A 21,805-nucleotide genomic window follows, 5' to 3' on the forward strand; every position below is an offset into this window, starting at 1 on the left:
TGCCAAAAAACTCCCTTTGGTTACATCCAAAGCAGGTGAATTCAAGTGAATACAGGAATATTTGGGGAACTTTGGAGTCCACATATTTTGTAGGCTGGAAGTGTGGGAACTTCCCTCCCTGTATTAGGGTTCTCCGGAGAAGCAGAACCAATAGGATAAATGTAGATGCAGGGATAGATACAGATAAAGATATAAGAGGACATTTATTATAGGAATTTGTTCATGAGATTATGGAAGCCAAGAAGTTTCACAATCTGTCATCTGCAAGCTGAAGACCCAGGAAACCTTGGTGGTGTAATTCAGTCTGAGTCCAAAGGCCTGAGAATTAAGAGACTGAGGTTTTAAGTCCTGGTCCAAGTCTGAGGCCTGGGAACCAGGAGCATTGATATCTGAGAGCAGAAGATGCACATCCCAGCTCAAGCAAAGAGCAAATTCCACCTTCATTCACTTTTCTCTTCTACAGGCAGACCTTGGAGATATTGCAGCTTCAGTTCCAGTCCATCACAATAAAGCAAACAACACAACAAATCAAGTCACACAAATTTTTTGGTTTCCCAGAGCATATAAAAGTTATGCTTACTCTATGCTACAGTCTATTATTGATAAGTGTGCAGTAGCATTACATCTAAAAAAAAACAATTTAAGTAACTTAACTAAAAAACAATGCTGTTTGGGAAGGGATGCCATAATTTTCAATTTGTAAAACAAAATGCAGTATCTGTGAAGCACAATAAAGTGAAAGAAGATAAAAGGAAGTATGCCTGCATTTGGTCCCTCAAAAGACTGGATGATGCCCACAGACCTTGGTGAGGGCGATCTTCCTTATTCAGGCTACTGACTCAAATGTTGATCTCTCCTGTAGACATCCTCACAGAAACATTCAAAAATAATGTTTTACCAACTATCCAGGCATCCCTTAGACCGGGAGTCCCCAACCCCCGAGCCACGGATTGGTATTTGTCTGTGGCCTGTTAGGAACTAGACCGCACAGCAAGAGGTGAGTAGCAGGTGAGCCAGCCAGTGAAGCTTCATCTGCCGCTCCCCATCGCTCGCATTACCACCTGAACCATCTCCCCCCACCCCCTTCCATGGAAAAATTGTCTTCCACGATACCAGGTCCTGGTGCCAAAAAGTTTGGGGACCTCTGCCTTAGACCAGTCAAGTGATACATAAAATGAACTGTTGCTCTTGCCTTGGAAGACGGGCTTCCTTTTGGAAGTTTTTTACCTGAGAATTTGCTTCAAAGGACACAGGGCCACTGCTGGCATTTCATAGTATCTGCTATTTGGTGATTAACTCATTCAAAAGAGAAAGGACTTTCAAGGAGCTGTGTGGTTTCTTTCCTGCCAAAGCAAATGTCCCACTTGCCAGGACATTCCACCTGGCAGAGGGTCCACTTTTTAATGCACCCGGGGAGCAGGCAGGGAATGGGCAATTTTGTCTGTTTATTTTAAGACACACACCAGTTATGAAGCATTTGGATGAGCCATGAATACTTGGTTCCTTCTTCAGGTCTAAACCCAAGAAGGGTTTAGAATGAAATACATTTGGCAGCACTCTGTATGCTGCACACGGGAAGAAACGAGCTATTTGTGGCTCCTAAAAATAAACCTTTCTGGTTTGTTCCTCTGCAAGTCCAATCAGACGCTGCTGGAGCCTGATAATAATGAGGCTGAGTTCAGCCTATCTTTCCTAGTCAGCCTGCCCTCCTGCCTTAAGGGGATAAAGCTCAACTGACCAAGAGATGCAGATGGTGCCCTCCCTCTAGGCATATATCTTTTTGAGTTAGTGTTTTCATTTTCTTTGGATAAATACACGAAAGTAGAATTGCTGGATCATAACACAGTTCTATTTTAAATTTTTTGAGGAATCTCCATACTGTTTTCCACAATGGCTGCACCAATTTACATTCCCACCAACAGTGCAGAAGGTTTTCTTTTTCTCCACATCCTCACCAATATTTGTTGTCTTTTGATCATAGCCATTCTGACAGGTGGGAGGTGATATCTCATTGTTGTTTTGATTTGCATTTCCCCAATGACTAATGATGTTGAACATCTTTCCATCTACCTGTTGGCCATCTGCATGTCTTCTTTGGAAAAAATGTCTTTTTAGATCTTCTGACCATTTTTTAATCAAAAAAATTGTTTTGCTATTGAGTTGTATGAATTCTGTACATATTTTGGATACTAGTCCCTTATCAGATATATGGTTTGCAAATATTTTCCCTCATTCAGTAAGTTGCTTTTCCATTTTGTTGATAGTTTCCTTTGCTGTGTAGAAGCTTTTTAGTATGATATATAGTTCCATTTGTTTATTTTTGCTTTTGTTGCTTTGCTGGTGTCAGATTAAACAAGTCATCACCAAGACCTATGTCAAGGAGCTTACTGCCTATGTTTTCTTCTAGGAGTTTTATGGTTTTAGGTCTTATGTTCAAGTTTTTAATCTATTTTGAGTTAATTTTTGTGTATGGTGCAAGAGAGTGGTTGAATTGAATTCTCTTGTGTGTGACTGGCCTGTTTTCCCAACACCATTTATCTAAGAGTCTGTCCTTTCTTCATTGTATATATTCTTGTCTCCTTTGTGGTAAATTAATTGACCACATATATGTGGATTTATTTCTGGGCTCTCTATTCTTTTCCACTGATCCATATGTCTGTTTTTATGCTAGTGCCATACTGTTTTGGTGACTCTACCTTTGTAGTATAGTTTCAAGTCAGGGACTGTGACACTTCCACTTTTTTCTTCTTTCTCAAGATGGCTTTTGCTATTCAAGTTTGTGTGTGTGTGTGTGTGTGTGTGTGTGTGTGTGTGTGTGGTTTCATACAAATTTTAGGATTATTTGTTTTATTTCTTTAAAAATGCCAATGGAATTTTGATAAGGATTGCATTGGATCTGTAGATTGCTTTGGGTAGTATAGAAATTTTAAAAATATTGATTCTTCCAATATGTGAGCATAGAATATCTTTCCATTTATTTGTGTTTTCTTCAAGTTCTTTCATTAACATGTTTTAGTTTTCAATATACAGGTCTTTAACCTCCTTGGTTAAATTTATCCCTAGGTAAATTTTGCTTTCTCTTTTGTCTTTTTCTGAATTTAAAACGAACTGTAAAATGTGTTTATCCATTATTTCATTTTTGTCTTTTCACTCTAATGTATAGTGAAGAAAGCCACAAAACCTTCTGCCTGAGACTTCATCAAATTTTTTTGTCATGCCCCTTATGCAATTTTAAAGATAGTCAGTGAAGTTAGTTGAACTCTTATGAGTCATACTTAAGTAGTTGTGGTCAATATATTTTAAATGAATCATCATAAATTCCACAGATATATTTCTATATTGACCTTTACTTTAAAACTTTATAAGCAAATAAATTTGATATTTCCTTTTATTTGTAGCCTTGTACTTAGAATTATATATTGTCTTTAAGAATTTGTAAGTGATTACTTGTTAGCTCTGGTATCAATCCTATGTAAAATATTGGAAAATAAAATACTATGAAAAATTACATCCTATTATAGTGTAATGAGACAACTATAAATATATTTAAGTAAAAACTTTATCTTTTTATTTTGAAGACAAAGCACTTGACTTGAAGATGATATTAAGTGTAAAATTATTGCAAATGAATTCTGTATATATCCAAATAATACGCACAGCTCATTAGCATAAGGGTCTTTGGTAAGTCAACTGTTCATCAACTTCTGAGTTCTTTAATATTATAACAAAATGGTTAAGTTGTTCAAAGATTTATCAAAGCTACTTATTTTGTAACATGGGTCCTATGTAACAACGTCTAGAGTGAATATACCCAGGTGGCCCAGACGAAAACCGTTATCCATTTTCTCTGGTTGTATAGTGATGCTATAATCAATCATGTGACTGTTTGCTAGAAATCAGCATAGGCTAGACAATCATTTACAGAGCAGTCATACCCCAAGTCAGTACTCACAGCTGGAGAATATCAGCGGGCAGGAGTGCTCATCCATGGGGAAGTTGTGCAGCTGCAGCTGGCATTCTGCATTTATGGTGAGCCTGTGGGGGAGCCAAGCATCACTCTTGTGGCCAGCCAGCGACAATCCAGCAAAGGCCCTAAGCAAAGCCAGGGGCGGTCACATTACTACCATGTGGGGAGCAGGGGCCTGGGGTGGCCACATAGAGCTCACTCTTAGCAGGGGCACCATCCATTCAGTATACCATTTGGGTTTTTTTGTGTTGTGTTACTTTGTTTTACTTTTAACTATCAGAAGCAGAGGAAGTTTCCATTATTAAAATTCCTGACTGTGTCTAGAAATATAAGCCAAGTAAGAGAGGAAACAAATCAAAACAATATGTCCTTGTTTTCATATGTCTTTGTTTCAATATGTCCTTGTTTTCATATGTCCTTGTTTCTTATGTCCTTGTTTTTAATCTGTTTGACTGAATTAAATCCTTCCTCCATTTTGAAAATGGTATATTTGCCTAAATAGGTATAATGTCAAGTTCATCCACTTGTAGGGAAGATTTCATACTTGGCTAACCCCCCTACTTGACTAGGCAGGTCGTGGCTGCACTAAATGTGTGTAGTGCATCTTTTCAAAGCAGACATTCCTTGGGTCAGAATTTCTATAAAGGATCTCAGGACTGGCCATGTCTCTATTCTGGTTTGCTGAAGCTCACCTTCATTTCAGAGTCTCATTTATATTCCTTTAAGAATTGATAAGGAAATAGCTATTACAAACTCCTGTTCTCCAAATGTAACTAACTCATCAGCAGAATTCCCTGTTGTGGCTTTTATTGTTGTTGCTGTTCCCAAGCTGCCAACATTATTATTTCCGTGAAACTTTAAAATTCTTTAATCTTCTGCTTATTTTGATATTAATCTGTGCCTTTATCTGTGCTACAAATACGTGTTTACCATATGAATTACAGATTTCTCCTTATGGCCACAAATCACTTGCAATTAAAAGCTCCTGATACTGGATGTGGGAGGAGGGGGTTGTGTTCAAGGGCTGGCAGTGGTATTCACTTAGCCAGGAGGACACAGGGGCCTGGTCAGAGGTATTAGAGAAATGACATTCCCCTGCAGCATGCTGAATGAAAATGCCTTTTAGGCTTTCAGGAGGAGATACACACAGGTAGGTGGCTCCTAGAATCTGGTGCCCAGAAGGGAAGTTTGGGGTTGGAAATGAATGTGGGAATGAATCCTCAGCGTGTATATGGCTTTTAAAGTCTTAGGAATGGATGAGCTAAGTCAGCAGGAAAGTGGAAAGTGGGTAAAGTGATGGGGAAGTCCTAAGGCAGGAGGAGCAGAATGAGGAGAGGCTGTGTCAAGAACAGGACAGGAGGTGCAGGAAGCAGCTGTAAAGCAGCAAAGCCAGTGAGACAGAGATAATCAGCACAAGGCACTCAGTCCAGTGCTCTGGAGAGGGCTCAGACACTGGGAGAGCAGGGTCCAGACACCACTGTCCTTGATCCCAACGCTGGGTGAGCAGAAAGACTGGCTTAGGTGCAGGGCATTCTATGGTATGTTGCAGCCATTTGTTCACCCTAGCGGAGAGACTATTGAGAGATACAGACCCAAGTTCAAACCCGGGTAACACTAGTTCCCGATGGAAACTTTGGGCAGGTAGTTCTATTCACATCTTTCAAACACAGCCCCTCTTACTTTGCTGGGTTTCTGTGAGGACAGCCAAGAGGACTCATTACAAGGTAGCTGCCACTTCCATTAGGGATGCATTAGGGAACACCCTCTGTGCTCTTTTGTTCCTTTTGGTCTCAAATTTGGCTATAATTACATTTTTCAATTAGTACACCAAGACATCTTTATTTTCTTAGCTGAATGGTCCTGTGGGTTAAACATATTAAAGATAATTTCCACAGCGCACTTACAGCAGAAATGGATTCTGATGAAGGAAGGAGTTTATATTCATCGCAGATCATTTGTATGTCTTTATTTTTACATAACATGGGATTAGGAAAAACTTCCTCAAGACCCAGTAGCATGTTGAACATGAGAAGTGATAGAACTTAGCAATGAAAAATAGGGTCCCATTCCTACAATGATCTAAATTAAAGTCCCCAATATCAGACCATCAGTAGCATCTCACCTTAAAGTGTAAAGGATTTTCCCATCATTCCAAATTCTGAGGAGCTGATTAGGGGTGGTGATCCAGTGAGCCTCTGCAGTTTTGGAATTGCGGAATATTGTATCTGGAATCCATATTAACCCCACCATGTTGCTGTTCAGAGTAAGTATTTTCATTGTGCTGTTGAACCGAAGGCGACTGTCGGTCCAGGTCTGGGCAAAAAATATATCAATTTGGTATTCCTGAAACACAGCAAAAGGAGGGGCAAGACATTTCTATTAGTGGATTTTCTGCAGGTTTTGTTTTCTTTCTCAGGAGTATGGTTCTCCTTATGTCTGCATCCTCACCTGCCCACATCCCTTTCTGTTAGTGCCTAACACTGTGCCTGGATCAACGTGATGGACATTCAATAAAGGTAACTGATATTATTTGTCAACAGTGTGATAACATATGTGAAAATGTTCTGTAAATAATAAATTGTAATAAACACATAGAGTGTGGTGAGGGGCCAAGAGGTAGTAGAATACAATTCAGAACATAGATGCAGACTCTCCTATATTCCTAAGTCCAAGCTGTGGCAGGTATCAAAATCTACCATTCTCTAATCTGTAAAATGGGTAGAATAGTAGTGCTTACCTCCTAAAGGGGTTATATGGAAGGAAATAAATAGTTAAATAAAAAGCTCTAGTGCCTGGCATAAAACAAATTATCCAGAAAGTATTAGCTCAGATAATAATAATTATCATTTTCACTCAAGAGCCTTCTCAAATAACACAATGCAAATCAAAAAGCAAAAAATAAGCAATGACAAAAAAAAAAAATAGAGCTGATAGACACCCAAGCCGAATGCTGATTCTGAAAAAGGGCTGATGGCACTCAAATTACTTCTGTAACTGGAAGCAACCCCAGTATTTACAGCATTAGATACAGGATGGGGCTGACGTCACTGTGAGACATGGAGAAATGTCTTGAGCCTGGACCACCTCAGAGGCTCCTCCCATAATCACAGTTTAAAGGATTAGCTTTAGGTCCATAGTAAGGAGGAGCTAGAGGAAGACTGTTAGTGATTTTAATATCTTTCATAGTTTCTTTACATATTAGATATTATAAATGAATTACTTTTACAGAGTTCAGTAATTTTCAACAAATCCCATATTTACCCTTTTCATTGAGTTTCTGGTTTAAAGAACCTTTTTGACACAGGTAATTCAACAGACCAAATCCAGCCTTTTATTAACTTATCCCCTCATTCATCATGTCTTTGTTGCACTGACTATGTCAGACCCTGAAAACCATTGAAGGCCCAGAACTGTGCCAATAGGAAAAGCCCCTGCCTTCATGGGGCTTATATTCCAGTCAGGGAAAACAGGCCTTAAACAGACAATTAAGGTGAAAAAACATGACATGTCGGATGTATTGACTGCTATTGACTATGCTTGGTAAGTTAACACAAGAAAGAAATTATCTCAGAGGATAATTGGCTGGTTTGAAAGCAGCTATGAAAGTGTGAACAGAGACTGTTGCCTGCCATTCCAGTAAGCAAAGAATGTTGCCCCAATTTCCAGTTCTACAAGGACCAAGCCATCAGCCCCTGCAGTGGTGTGCCCTGAGGGGAATTCAGGATGGAGAATAACAGGAAGTATTTTGTGCTTTGGAAACTGGCCCTAGATAGTTAAATGCATATTTAAGGAATAATGTCAATGAACTTAGATTCTTACATCTTCCCATACATAGAAAAGCACCAAAATCATTAACCTGAAATATCTGTTCTTTGTAATTAGCAGTGATCTTTTGATGTTTGACTACATTTTTTCCCAGCAAAAGTCTATGTATCCTGGCTTCTCCCTTAACTCTTCAGAGCAGTTCCTCAGAACTATCTGAAAGGCTGTCTCCCAGGCTTAAGTCCTCAGTAAGATCCCCAGATAATAACTTGCAACTTTTATTTAGTTGAAAAAAGAGAAAAGAAAGATAAAACAAACACTGATTCTTGTAGGAATGGAAGAAGCAAATGTTTCTCACCCTATCAGTAAATCAAAGATTCAAGAAATGCTTTGACTGTTAAAAGCCTATTGAAACTCACCTTTGCAGAAATAATCAGACCCATTGCTAAAAATCTCTAAATGGGTTAAGTTGTCATGATGCAAAATCTTTGTGCAAATATGGCTCCAAGGACAAGTGACTAATATATGACTCTTCCACTGAACACTGATGGGACCAAGGTGTCTGTACTTAATTTAAGAGAAAAATTAAAGGTGAGAGTGAAGGCAAAGGGTTCGGTAGAGGCAGTGGCATTGAAAACAAAGGCATATCATGGATCTTGGAATCGTGTTGACACAAGATCTATGCAACTGTTAAACTGGCCTATCAGGTAAGAGGCTGGCTGGGTTTTGAGAGAGTTCTACTGCCAAAGGAACCTCAAGTCAGGAAAAAATGTCTGTGACTATTTGAGACTTAGATGTACTCTTGCATTTCTTTTTGTGATGGGTAGATCGTGGCTTGGAAAAGCTGATTGGACCCCAAAGGAGGCTTATTCTCCAATGTTAACTTTTCCATGGCCAGAACAGTTAATGGAAAAGGAAAACTCCCAGACAATGGAGTCAAGAGCCAAGGAGAAGAGTTCTTGGGAGCCCAACTCTGGGAGCAAGTTAAAGCTTAATCAAAGACACTCTCTTCCCAGGGAAGAGAGCCCACTCAGGATCTGCCCACTGGGGTCTCAGAATTGCTGCAAACCAATGGGTTGATTGTGATTATCCTGGCCTTTCTTCATCCTTGTAGCTATACTGTATATGTAGGTGTGGGTTAGATAGCTTTTCTTTTCAGTTTAGAGGTCGGTGGATCAAGGAAAGCCATGTGCAAACTTGATGTGAAGACGTACACATACAGGTAACTATGACGTTGGGGATGGGACTGGGTGGACCTTTGGGGTTACCTCAATTGAAGAAGGGAGGAGTGTGTCTGTCCTGATTAGGGAGAGACAGACAAAACATTTGGCAGCTAAAGACAGATCATGGTGGTCATTGGTACTATTCACCAAGTATTGCAGCATCCCTCCTTGTGGGCACATGATAGATTCACATGCTCCCATTTTAGGCCCTGAGAGACTGTGCCCACATGATCAGTGTCTAGATGATTCACACCAGACATGTATTGTAGGTGAAAAGGTAGAGAGAGTGGGATGCAGGGGCGGGGGCTGTGGTCCTCACTGAGAAGGTGACTTAGAACAAGACCTCAGTGAGGTACAGGAGTGAGCTGGGCAGATAGATGCCTCCCTTGCTAGGGCCCTGAACACAAGAAGCAGGAAAGTCAAAGACACTCCTGAGAAGTAGGAATAATGCTGTGGTACAGATTCAGCCAAATGGGGCAGGGGAGCAGACCCCTCACCTCCTTGATGGCAAGATTTTAGCCAAACAATGATGATTGCTGACTATAAAATAGAGACTATATTTGAACAGAGAACATGAGAACACACTCAAAACTTTAAGTAAAATTCAGGCTGTGAGAATAGCCAGTACAGTACATATAGGTATCTAAACGAATTACTTCCTTTTTCCCTTTAACACTGGGTTATTGGGTAAAGGAATAAGGAGAGAAGGATAAAGATGTTCTCCTCAACAGGGCCAAGGTCCACCAATCATGTGGGTAATGATAGCCAGTAAAGACTGTTTTCTGTAAAGGCCTCAAGTGTATTTTTGAAAGAATCTAAAACCAACCAGATTTTTTAAAATCCCTATATTATATCAGGGATATTGAAACTCAGAAAACTTCAATAATTTTGCCAAAGTTACCAAAGGGCTCCAAGTAAAAATTTCCAAGTGGGTCTTTTTATTGTTTAAAAATGAAAAATCAGAAAGTCTCCTAATGACAAAATAGTCCTCCTCTTTACGCCCTTTCCCTACTTATCTTCTCTGCTTTCCATCCCCATTTATGTCCCTTCACAATACGTTTTAAAATGCAGATCTGAGGGCTTCCCTGGTGGCGCAGTGGTTGAGGGTCCGCCTGCTGATGCAGGGGACGCGGGTTCGTGCCCCAGTCCGGGGGGATCCTGCGTGCCGCGGAGCGGCTACGCCCGTGGGCCATGGCCGCTGGGCCTGCGCGTCCGGAGCCTGTGCTCCGCAATGGGAGAGGCTGCAGCGGTGAGAGGCCTGCATACCGCAAAATAAAATAAAATAAAATAAAAAATAAAATGCAGATCTGAGAAGGGTAAATCATATATCAAGCTAAGCAGCATCACCTAAAGTCACCCCCATGAGGCACAGATGCTTTTGTACCCACCAGGCACTGACTATTAAGACAGACAATAATGATTTTCTGCTAGGGGGTAAAACGAGGCCTGAGAGGTTAAGTAACTTTCATCAAGTCACACAGCTGCTAAGTACCAATTGTGCCAAACTATATAGTCAAAATCTTCTTCCCAGGAGAAAAGGGAATCCTCCTACACTGTTGGTGGGTATGTATATTGGTGCAGCCACTGTGGAGAACAGTATGGAGATTCATTAAAAAAATAAAAATAGAGGGCTTCCCTGGTGGCACAGGGGTTGAGAGTCCGCCTGCTGATGCAGGGGACGCAGGTTCGTGTCCCGGTCCGGGAAGATCCCACATGGCGCGGAGTGGCTGGGCCCGTGAGCCATAGCTGCTGAGCCTGCGCGTCCAGAGCCTGTGCTCCGCAACAGGAGAGGCCGCAACAGTGAGAGGCCTGTGTACCGAAAAAAAAAAAAAAATAGAACTACCATTTGATCCAGGAATCCCACTCCTGGGCATGTATCTGGAGAAAACCATAATTCAAAAAGATACATGCACCCCAGTGTTCACTGCAGCACTATTTACAATAGACAAGACATGGAAATAACCATCCAGTGACAGGTGAATGGATAAAGAAGATGTGATATATGTATACACACACACACACACACACACACACACACGCACACGCACACGCACACACACACACACACAATGATATATTACTCAGCCATAAAAAGAATGAAATAATGCCATTTGCAGTAACATGGATGGACCTAGAAATTATCACACTAAGTGAAATAAGCCAGACAAACACAAATATCATATCATATCACTTATTTGTGGACTGCAAAAAAGGATACAACTGAACTTATTTACAAAGCAGAACAGACTCACAGACATAGTAAACAAATTTATGGTTACCAAAGCAGGGGTGGGGGAGGGACAAATTAGGAGGTTGAGATTAACGTACACACACTACTATATATAAAATAGATAAACAACAAGGACCTACTTTATAACACAGGGAATTATACTCAATATCTTGTAATAACCTATAATGGAAGAGAATGTAAAAAAGAACATATATACACACATACATACATACATATATATATACACATATATATATGTAGCCAAATCACTTTGCTGTACATCTGAAACTAACAACATTGTCAATCAACTATATGTCAACAAATTTTTAAAAAAAATCTGCTTTCCTGGATGTGAGTGAGAGCAGCTGCAGCAGCTGCAATCTAGTTGCCAGATATGGGAACCACCACCAGGCGGTGAAGAAAGAACGCTGGTGTAGGCATCCACTCCACTTTTGCCCTGTTTACAAACTGTGTGAGATTATTCACCTTCCTTGGCCTTTGATTCTTCCTCTGTAAAATGGCAGAGTTGGGTTAGATTAAATATAAGAATGCTTCCACCTCTAACATTTTATATTTCCACATCCCTGCCTGGAGTTAGCTTTTCAGTGCTGAAAGTAATTTTTCTGTAGGGGAACTATTTTTCTGTAAGGAAAGGGATCACACCATGATGCCCTAAGGAAGGGTCTGCAGGGTTTGGAGGGATTCTCTCTTTATTCTGAAGTCCTGCCACAAACTCCAACTCAAGAAGACAGAATGTGGATGGTGTGCGTTGGTGCCTGGTGTGGATGTTTTATTGTGTTTACATTTGACTAAATGTTGGAGAAACACTTGCCACCCACAAAGTAATATTTTTATGTCTCTCATAAACTTTCTTTGAACTGCATTAATCATCTTTCCTGCAGAGGAAAAAAAAATCATTCTTACAATGTCTATCTAAAACAACATTTTACATAACTCATAAATAGCTGTGAAATTAATGTCTGAAATACTAATAACTGCAACAGGTGAAAAATGTGCAACATCCCCAACTTAAACCTTCATGCTTGTGGAGAGCCTATGCTGATAATTTGTTTTAATAATTGGAGGGCTCAATGATTCCTAAACAGGCCAGCAGTGTGTGGAGCATTTTAACAAAACAGAAGAAAAATTATGATTCTTCATGCTATCTCTCTGTAATTTCTAAAACACTAGAAATTTATTTTCTAATGCTTTTCTCCTTTCCTTTACCAAAGAAGAGGGCCATATGCAATGATGATAGATTAATAAAGGACAGGGACTTGGAGACAGGAGGTTACAGGAGACACACACTCCAGGGCACAGGCGCTCTCCCTCCATCCCAGCACATCAGGTCATCGCCTGGAAGGTGACAGACAAATCCTTTAGTATTGAAAGTCACTGGCAGTTTTCTTTGTAAAATGGAAATTACAGGCCCATGCCGGTTAGACTTTGTTCAAATGCCTCAGTTAAAAACGTATAATATGTAATGATGATTAGAATAAAATGATTTTTATTTCTTCATTATCAGGTATGGAAGCATAACAAATATATATTTTTGGTGTTACTTCCTCAAATTCATCATAGGAAACAAGGCTTTACAGCTGGCCTCCATTTCTCCCCCAGAGGCCTGCTCCAGCCCTGCCTCCAGATCTGCAGCCTCCAGGGACTGCACCTGCCCTGTTTTCATCCCTGAGTTCCCTGAACATCCTTCCCACTAACCCCAGGCTCCTCCAGTCTTTGGAAGCCATTCACACACTCCAACATGTAAGCCCTCCTCTGTGCTGGGCATGAGGCTAGGTTTATATAAAGACAGATGCAATATCCTTGCCTGCAGGAGCTTGGGCCCACAGCATGTGGAGAGGGTGTGATGCCCCACCTGGCACCCAGGCAATATGAGGGCAGCCTCCAGGAAGCCAGAGAGGCCCACCCAGGTGGTGCAGGGGGCTCTGCAGGGACCAGGCCTCCCATCTGGTCCTGGAACCACTGGGCAGAAAGTGGACAGGTGATGGGTGTATCCATCAGGGAGGACTGTATCAAAGCCGAGAGGAGTGACACCAATTAGGGAGAGTGGGTTGTGAAAAGTATTTGTTACAAGGATCACCCATAGGAGCATCAGGAAACCAGGTAACCTCAAGATGCAACAGGGAAACATGGTGCCCTCCTGAGCAGGTCCAGGACTTGTCACCTGATACTAAGGTAACCTAGGGCCCTTTTTAAGAAAAGGATATATAAATATAAATATAATATTAAATAAAATATATACATTTATTTTGAATGAGAAAAAAACATAAATACTCAAAAATTGCAAATGCCACAAAAATCACAAAATCAGGGAAAAATAGATTTTATTTTTATTTGCTAACTGGCCCACTTTCATCATACTCACAAGTCCTATATTTTTGCTTGCTTGTTCTTTGGTCACACCTTTCTATGGCAATGTTTTATGATGTTAGTTTTTTAGAGAGAGAGAGAATAAAAATTATTACTTCCTCTGGTATAATGAAACAAAATATTTTATTATTAACAGATTTTTAAAAGTTTACTTAAACTCACAATTCATTATTGGAAATATCATGTGTATATTTGGGCCTCTGCTAAATGGGGAAAAGCCTCAAGTTTCTTTTATATAAAGTTTGCGGATTCTGCATTTGAACTTGGGCTCTAGGATTTTCCTCCAAGCCACCCATACTTCGGGAGTCCTGGACCTTGAGAAACAATCACTCTGGGATAGAGCTTGGGTCTTGCTCATCCCCTGATCATCATAGTATATGGAAGTTGCAGGGAACCCTAACCCACTAACCATAGCTTGAAAGCTTCCCCAGCCCCACCTTCCCTTAGGGTCCACAATTACCTGCACCCAACAAGAGGAACTTGTAATGGGGGAATCAGAGGAGGAAGAGATAGCAGTATTATTTAAAATGCCTCGCATTTGCAAATTTCACACACTGCTATGACCTTCCCTGGGGCCTGGGAAGGAGCTTCTGCAAGAAAGGAACTCTGAGGCTTAAATTTTGCAAGCATGATGCAAATTGGGAAGACCCAATGGACCACATGGTGTTCGTGGATCTGGGCCAGGAGTCGCTTGTGGATGTCAGGTGGACCCAATCCAGGATGAGCAAGGGTATGGAGGAGACACAGCTGCTGCTGGAGATGATGCTAACAGTCAAGAGAATAGGAGGGAAATCTCCCTCCCTTCTGTCCTTATCTTCCAAGTGCCTCAGGTTGGCTGAACCCAGCAGAAGGCCAGGTGACAAGGGACCTGGAAAGGCAGGCTTTGGAGTCAGCCCCCTGTGGTGGGAAGCAGTGCAGGGGAGAGTGGGAAATGAATGGAGGACCAGCAGGGGCATGAGAGGGGTGGAAAGGGCACCCATCGCGAAGGAGGCTCCCCTCTTACACCCTGTGGACATTTTCCACATCCGCCTGCTCGCCTTTTCAACATTCCCTCTCTTGAATAGCTGTCCTTCCTCTGGAATTCAGCTACATATTTACTGCTTTCAGATTAAACTTGTCTTTCAGATTAAAGCATTCCATTGGATGTTATATTCTCCAACTACCATTGCTACTCAAAAGCATACAATGGCTACTCGTCTAAGAATTGAGTTTAAACTCCTTTGCATGATACTTAGGGCTCTTTTCTTTATAACCCAAGCTGACCATCTGATTCCTTGTAAACACACCCCTTACCACCCGATGTGACAAGACACTCTGCATACACCCTCATCCTCCCCATTCCACCCGTGCTGTCCCCAAACCTGGAGGCCCTCATCTCATCTATCAGTCCTCCCATCTCCCAACTCCCTGAGGCATGGCTCCTTAACATTACACGTTTGGCTGTAGCCTGCACCTCTTCAGAGTATTACTATTACTTTCTTCTCCTGATGCGAATGCCTTGTTTCTTTCATTGGAATAGCTCACAGTTGTCTGCATGTTGAGCACATAGCACTGTCACGTGGTCCCTCGATCCTTGTCCATAGCACTAATACTCCCTCCCCACACCGAGAAAGCAGCATCATTTAAGAGCACTTTCTTGACCAGCAGAGAGTTCCACCAATCAGCAAAGATCCGAGGCCTTATTTATAAAGCTGCCAGTTAAAACATGACTATAATTCTGTAGTCTGGGCTGGGAGCTACTGCCACTCACCACATGGAAGAGTGATGTGTTGCCTGCCTGCTGTGTACTTTTAAGTATGAGGTGGTGACTTTTGTCTGGGGGCTCAGCCTCCAAATGCCTGTGCCCTTTCAGTGAGTGTCCATCCCAAGGGTACCTAGGGGGTTCCCAAATAGAGAAAGGGTCCTGCTCTCCCTCCCCTCTCCAGGGTGGCCACAAAGCACTGCCTGACCAACATGCCCCAGGACACCTGCTGAGCATATCCTTCTGAGCAGACCAGGTCACACCCAGCCCCTGAGACACAGCAGTCTCCCAGGACCCCATTCCTTCTCTGCTCCAGGTGATGTACCCACTTTGGATAGCAAATCTTCTTGTCCTCCCACCTCTGCAGGGTAGGAGGCAACAGAGAACCTTATTTCTGCTTCACCCCCACTGTTGAAGTCTAGGTCCTTGTGTGCTCACTCATTCTAAGGGAAAAATCCATGTTCCTGGCTCCTTTCCAAACAGGCAGGAGCCCATCACAGAGGTGTGGGAAGAGGTGGCTATGGAAAACTCAAGGAGACTATTATGGGCTGAATTGTGTTCCCCCCAAATCTGTGTATTAAAGTCCTAACCCCCAGTGCCCCAGAATGTGACTGTACTTGGACACAGGGCCTTTCAAGAGATGATTACATTAAAATGAGGCCATATGAGTGGGCCCTAATCCAATTTGACTGGTGTATTTTTGAGAAGAGAGACACACACAAAAGGAAAAGCATGCGGGGATAAAGGGAGAAGGCGGCCATCTGCCAGCCAAGGAGAGGGCCTCAGGAGAAACCAACACTGCCAACACCTGGATCTTAGACTTCTAGCCCCCAGACAATGAGAATATATATTTCTGTTCTTTAAGCCACTGGATCTGTGGTACTTTTTTTTTTAAAAACATCTTTACTGGAGTATAATTGCTTTACAATGTTGTGTTATTTTCTGCTGTATAACAAAGTGAATCTGCTATATGCTTACATATATCCCCATATCTCCCCCTCTTGGGTCTCCCTCCCAACTTCCCTAACCCACCCCTCTAGGTGGTCACAAAGCACAGAGCTGATCTCCCAATAATATGCGGCTGCTTCCCACTAGCTATCTATTTAACATTTGGTAGAGTATATGTGTCAATGCCACTCTCTCATTTCGTCCCAGCTTACCCTTCCCCCTCCCTGTGTCTTCAAGTCAATTCTCTACATCTACATCTTTATTCCTGCCCTGCCCCTAGGTTCTTCAGAATCATTTTTTTTATTCCATATATATGTGTTAGTAAGTCCATATATATGTGTTAGTAAGTAACACATATATATGTGTTAGTAACACATATATATGTGTTAGTAAGTCCATATATATGTGACTTACTTCACTCTGTATGACACACTCTAGTTTCATCCATCTCACTAAATACAACTCAGCTTTGTTTCTTTTTATGGCTGAGTAATATTCCATTGTGTATATGTGCCACATCTTCTTTATCCATTCATCTGTCGATGGACACTTAGGTGCTTCCATGTCCTGGCTGTTGTAAATAGTGCTGCAAAGAACATTGCGGTACATGACTCTTTTTGAATTATGGTTTTCTCAGGGTATAGGCCCAGTAGTGGGCTTGCTGGGGAGTATGGTAGTTCTAGTTTTAGATTTCTAAGGAACCTCCATACTGTTCTCCCTAGTGGCTGTATCAACTTACATTCCCACCAACATTGCAACAGGGTTCCCTTTTCTCCACACCCTCTCCAGCATTTATTTTTTGTAGATATTTTGATGATATGGCCATTCTGACTGGTGTGAGGTGATACCTCATTGTAGTTTTGATTTGCATTTCTCTAATGATTAGTGATGTTCAGCATCCTTTCATGTGTTTGTTGGTAATCTGTATATCTTCTTTGGAGAAATGTCTATTTAGGTCTTCTGCCCATTTTTGGATTGCGCTCTTTGTTTTTTTTGACATTGAGCTGCATGAGCTGCTTCTATATTTTGGAGATTAATCCTTTGTCAGTTACTTCCTGTGCAAATATTTTCTCCCATTCTGAAGGTTGTCTTTTCATCTTGTTTATAGTTTCATTTGCTGTGCAAAAGCTTTTAAGTTTCATTAAGTCCCATTTTTTAATTTTTGTTTTTATTTCCATTTCTCTAGGAGGTGGGTCAAAAAAGATCTTGCTGTGATTTACGTGATAAAATGTTCTGCTTATGTTTTCCTCTAAGAGTTTTATAGTGTCCGGCCTTATATTTAGGTCTTTAATCCAGTTTGAGTTTATTTTTGTGTATGGTGTTAGGGAGTGTTCTAATTTCATTCTTTTAAATGTAGCTGTCCAGTTTTCCCATCACCACATATTGAAGAGGCTGTCTTTTATCCATCGTATATTCTTGCCTCCTTTATCAAAAATAACATGACCATATGTGCATGGGTTTAACTCTGGGCTTTCTGTCTTTTCCATTGATCTATATTTCTGTTTTTGTGTCAGTACCATACTGTCTTGATTATGTAGCTTTGTAGTATAGTCTGAAGTGAGGGAGCCTGATTCCTCCAGCTCCGTTTTTCTTTCTCAAGATTGCTTTGGCTATTCGGGGTCATTTGTGTTTCCATACAAATTGTGAAAGTTTTTGTTCTAGTTCTGTGAAAAATTCCATTGGTAGTTTGATAGGGATTGCATTGAATCTGTAGATTACTTTCGGTTGTATAGTCATTTTCACAATGTTGATTCTTTCAATCTAAGAACACTGTATATCTCTCTCACTTAATTTCTCTCATCAGTGTCTTATAGTTTTCTGCATACAGGTTTTTGTCTCTGTACATAGGTTTCTTCTTAGGTATTTTATTCTTTTAGTTGCAACGGTGAAAGGGAGGGTTTCCTTAGTTTCTCTTTCAGATTTTTCATCATTAGTGTGTAGGAAGCAAGAGGTTTCTTGCTTGCATTAATTTTGTATCCTGCTACTTTACAAAATTCTTTGCTGAGCTCTAGTAGTTTTCTGGTAGCATCTTTAGGATTCTCTATGTATAGTATCATGTCATCTGCAAACAGTGACAGCTTTACTTTTTCTTTTCCAATTTGGATTCCTTTTATTTCTTTTCCTTCTCTGATTGCTGTGGCTAAAACTTCCAAAACTATGTTGAAAAATAGTGGTGAGAGTGGACAGCCTTGTCTTGTTCCTGATCTTATGGAAATGGTTTCAGTTTTTCACCATTGAGAACAATGTTGGCTGTTGGTTTGTCATATATTGCCATTATTATGTTGAGGTAAGTTCCCTCTATACCTACTTTCTGGAGGGTTTTTATCATAAATTGGTGTTGAACTTCGTCGAAAGCTTTTTCTGAATCTATTGATATGATCATAGGTTTTTTCTCCTTCAATTTGTTAACATGGTGTAGCACATTATTGATTTGCATATATTGAAGAATCCTTGCATTCATGGGATAAACCCCACTTGATCAGGGTGTATGATCCTTTTAATGTGCTGTTTGCTAGTATTTTGTTGAGGATTTTTGCATCTATTTTCACCAGTGATATTGGACTGCATTTTTCTTTCTTTGTAACATCTTTGTCTGGTTTTGGTATCAGGGTGATGGTGCCTTCACAGAATGAATTTGAGAGTGTTCCTCCCTCTGCTATATTTTGGAAAAGTTTGAGAAAGATAGGTGTTAGATCTTCTCTAAATGATTGATAGAATTTGCCTGTGAAGCTATCTGGTCCTGGGCTTTTGTTTGTGTGAAGATTTTTAATCACAGTCTCAATTTCAGTGCCTGTGATTGGCCTGTTTATATTTTCTATTTCTTCCTGGTTCAGTCTTGGAAGGTTGTGCTTTTCTAAGAATTTTTCCATTTCTTCCGTGGTGTCCATTTTAATGGCATAGAGTTGCTTGTAGTAATCTCTCATGATCCTTTGTATTTCTGCAGTGTCAGTTGTTACTTCTTTTTCATTTCTAATTCTATTGATTTCAGTCTTCTCCCTTATTTTCTTGATAAGTGTGGCTAATGGTTTATCAATTTTATTTATCTTCTCAAAGAACCAGCTTTTAGTTTTATTGGTCTTTGTATTGCTTCCTGCACTACTTTTTCATTTATTTCTGATCTGATCCTTATGATTTCTTTCCTGTGTTAACTTTGGCGTTTTTTCCCCTTCTTTCTCTAATTGCTTTTGGTGTAAGTTTACGTTGTTTAATTGAGATGTGTCTTGTTTCTTGAGGTAAGATTGTATTGCTATAAACTTCCATCTTAGAACTGCTTTTGCTGCATCTGATATGTTTGGCGTCATTGTGTTTTCATTGTCATTTGTTTCTAGGTATTTTTTGATTTCCTCAGTGATCTCTTGGTTATTAAGTAGGGTATTGTTTAGCCTCCATGTGTTTGTATTTTTTTTACAGATTTTTTCCTGTAATTGATATCTAGTCTCATAGCGCTGTGGTCAGAAAAGATATTTGATAAAATTCCAATTTTCTTAAATTTACCAAGGCCTGATTTGTGACCCAGTATATGATCTATCCTGGAGAATGTTACATGAGCACTTGAGAAGGAAGGGTATTCTGTTGTTTTGGAAGGAATGTCCTATAAATATCAATTAAGTTCATCTTGTTTAATGTATCATTTAAAGCTTGTGTTCCTTATTTATTTTCATTTTGGATGATCTGTCCATTGGTGAAAGTGAGGTGTTAAAGTTCCCTACTATGATTGTGTTACTGTCGATTTCCCCTTTTATGTCTTTTAGCATTTGCCTTATGTATTGAGGTGCCTCTATGTTGGGTGCATAAATATTTACAATTGTTATATCTTCTTCTTGGATTGATCCCTTGATCCTTATGTAGTGTCGTTCTTTGTCTCTTGTAATAGTCTTTATTTTAAAGTCTATTTTGTCTGATATGAGAATTTCTACTCCAGCTTTTTTTTGATTTCCATTTGTATGGAATATCTTTTTCCATCACCTCACTTTCAGTCTCTGTGTGTCTCTGGGTCTGAAATGGGTCTCTTCTAGACAGTATATATGCAGGTTTTGTTTTTGTGTCCATTCAGCCAGTCTTTTGGTTGGAGCATTTAATCCATTTATATTTAAGGTACTTATTAATATGTATGTTCCTTCTACCATTTTCTTAATTGTTTTGGGTTTGTTTTTGTAGGTCTTTTCCTTCCCTTGTGTTTCCTGCCTAGAGAAGTTCCTTTAGCATTTGTTGTAAAGCTGGTTTGGTGGTGCTGATTTCTCTTAGCTTTTGCTTATCTGTAAAGGTTTTGATTTCTCTGTCGAATCTGAATGAGATCCTTTCTGGGTAGAGTAATCTTGGTTGTAGATTTTCCCTTTCATCATTTTAAATATGTTCTGCCACTCGCTTCTGACTTGCAGAGTTTCTGCTGAAAGATCAGCTGTTAACCTTATGGGGATTCCCTTGGATGTTATTTGTTGTTTTTCCCTTGCTGCTTCTATTTTTTCCTTGTATTTAATTTTTGATAGTTTGATTAATATATGTCTTTGTATGTTTCTCCTTGGATTTATGCAGTATGGGACTCTCTGTTCTTCCTGACTTGACTATTCCCTTTCCCATATTAGGGAAGTTTTCAACTCTAATCTCTTCAAATATTTTCTCAGTCCCTTTCTTTTTCTCTACTTCTGGGACCCCTATAATTTGAATGTTGGTCTGTTTAATATTGTCCCGATGTCTCTAAGATTGTCCTCAATTTTTTTCATTCTTTTTTCTTTATTCTGTTCTGCAGTAGTTATTTCCACTATTTTACCTTCCACGCCACATATCTGTTCTTCTGCCTCAGTTATTCTGCTATTGATTCCTTCTAGAGAATTTTTAATTTCATTTATTTTGTTGTTCATTATTGTTTGCTCTTTAGTTCTTCTAGGTTCTTGTTAAACGTTTCTTGCATTTTCTCCATTCTATTTCCAAGATCTTGGATCATCTTTTCTATCATTACTCTGAATTCTTTTTCAGGTAGACTGCCTATTTCCTCTTCATTTGTTTGGTCTGGTGGGTTTTTACTCTGCTCCTTCATCTGCTGCATATTTCTGTCTTCTCATTTTGTTTAACTTTCTGTGTTTGCGGTCTCCTTTTTGCAGGCTGCACGTTCATAGTTTCTGTTGTTTTTGGTGTCTGCCCCCACTGGGTAAGCTTGGTTCGATGTGTTGTGTAGGATTCCTGGTGGAGGGGACTGGTTCCTGTGTTCTGGTGGATGAGGCTGGATATTGTCAGCAAGACTGAGTCAGGTGGTGTGTTTTGGGGTGTCTGTGATCTTATTTTGATTTTAGGCAGCCTCTCTGCTAATGGGTGGGGTTGTGTTCCTGTCTTGCTGGTTGTTTGGAATGGGGCATCCAGCACTGGAGCTTGCTGGTCGTTGGGTGGAGCTGTGTCTTAGCATTGAGACAGAGATCTCTGGAAGAGCTGTCACTGATTGATATTATGTGGGCCTGGGAGGTTTCTGGTGGTCCAGTGTCCTGAGGCTCTCCCACCTCAGAGGCTCAGGCCTGACACCAGGCCAGAGCACCAAGACCCTGTCAGCCACACCA

The 21,805-nt window shown here is 40.4% G+C and overlaps 1 protein-coding gene across 1 annotated transcript in view; it reads right to left on the reverse strand.

Moving 5' to 3' along the window:
• The window catches only part of GABRG3 (gamma-aminobutyric acid type A receptor subunit gamma3), a 638,302-nt gene that overhangs the window by 177,228 nt on the left and 439,269 nt on the right, over positions 1–21,805 (reverse strand). Inside the window, exons 4-5 of the mRNA XM_027083245.1 lie at positions 6,090–6,310; positions 3,953–4,035 (exon numbers count right to left, since the gene is read on the reverse strand). Of these exons, the coding sequence (XP_026939046.1) occupies positions 3,953–4,035; positions 6,090–6,310 (304 nt within the window). The remainder of the gene's footprint in view (positions 1–3,952; positions 4,036–6,089; positions 6,311–21,805) is intronic.

This window comes from Aethalodelphis obliquidens, unplaced genomic scaffold (genome assembly GCF_003676395.1).
Source record: "Aethalodelphis obliquidens isolate GAN/ISIS:26980383/991018 unplaced genomic scaffold, ASM367639v1 scaffold49, whole genome shotgun sequence".
In the NCBI taxonomy this organism is placed as follows: Eukaryota; Metazoa; Chordata; class Mammalia; order Artiodactyla; family Delphinidae; genus Aethalodelphis; species Aethalodelphis obliquidens.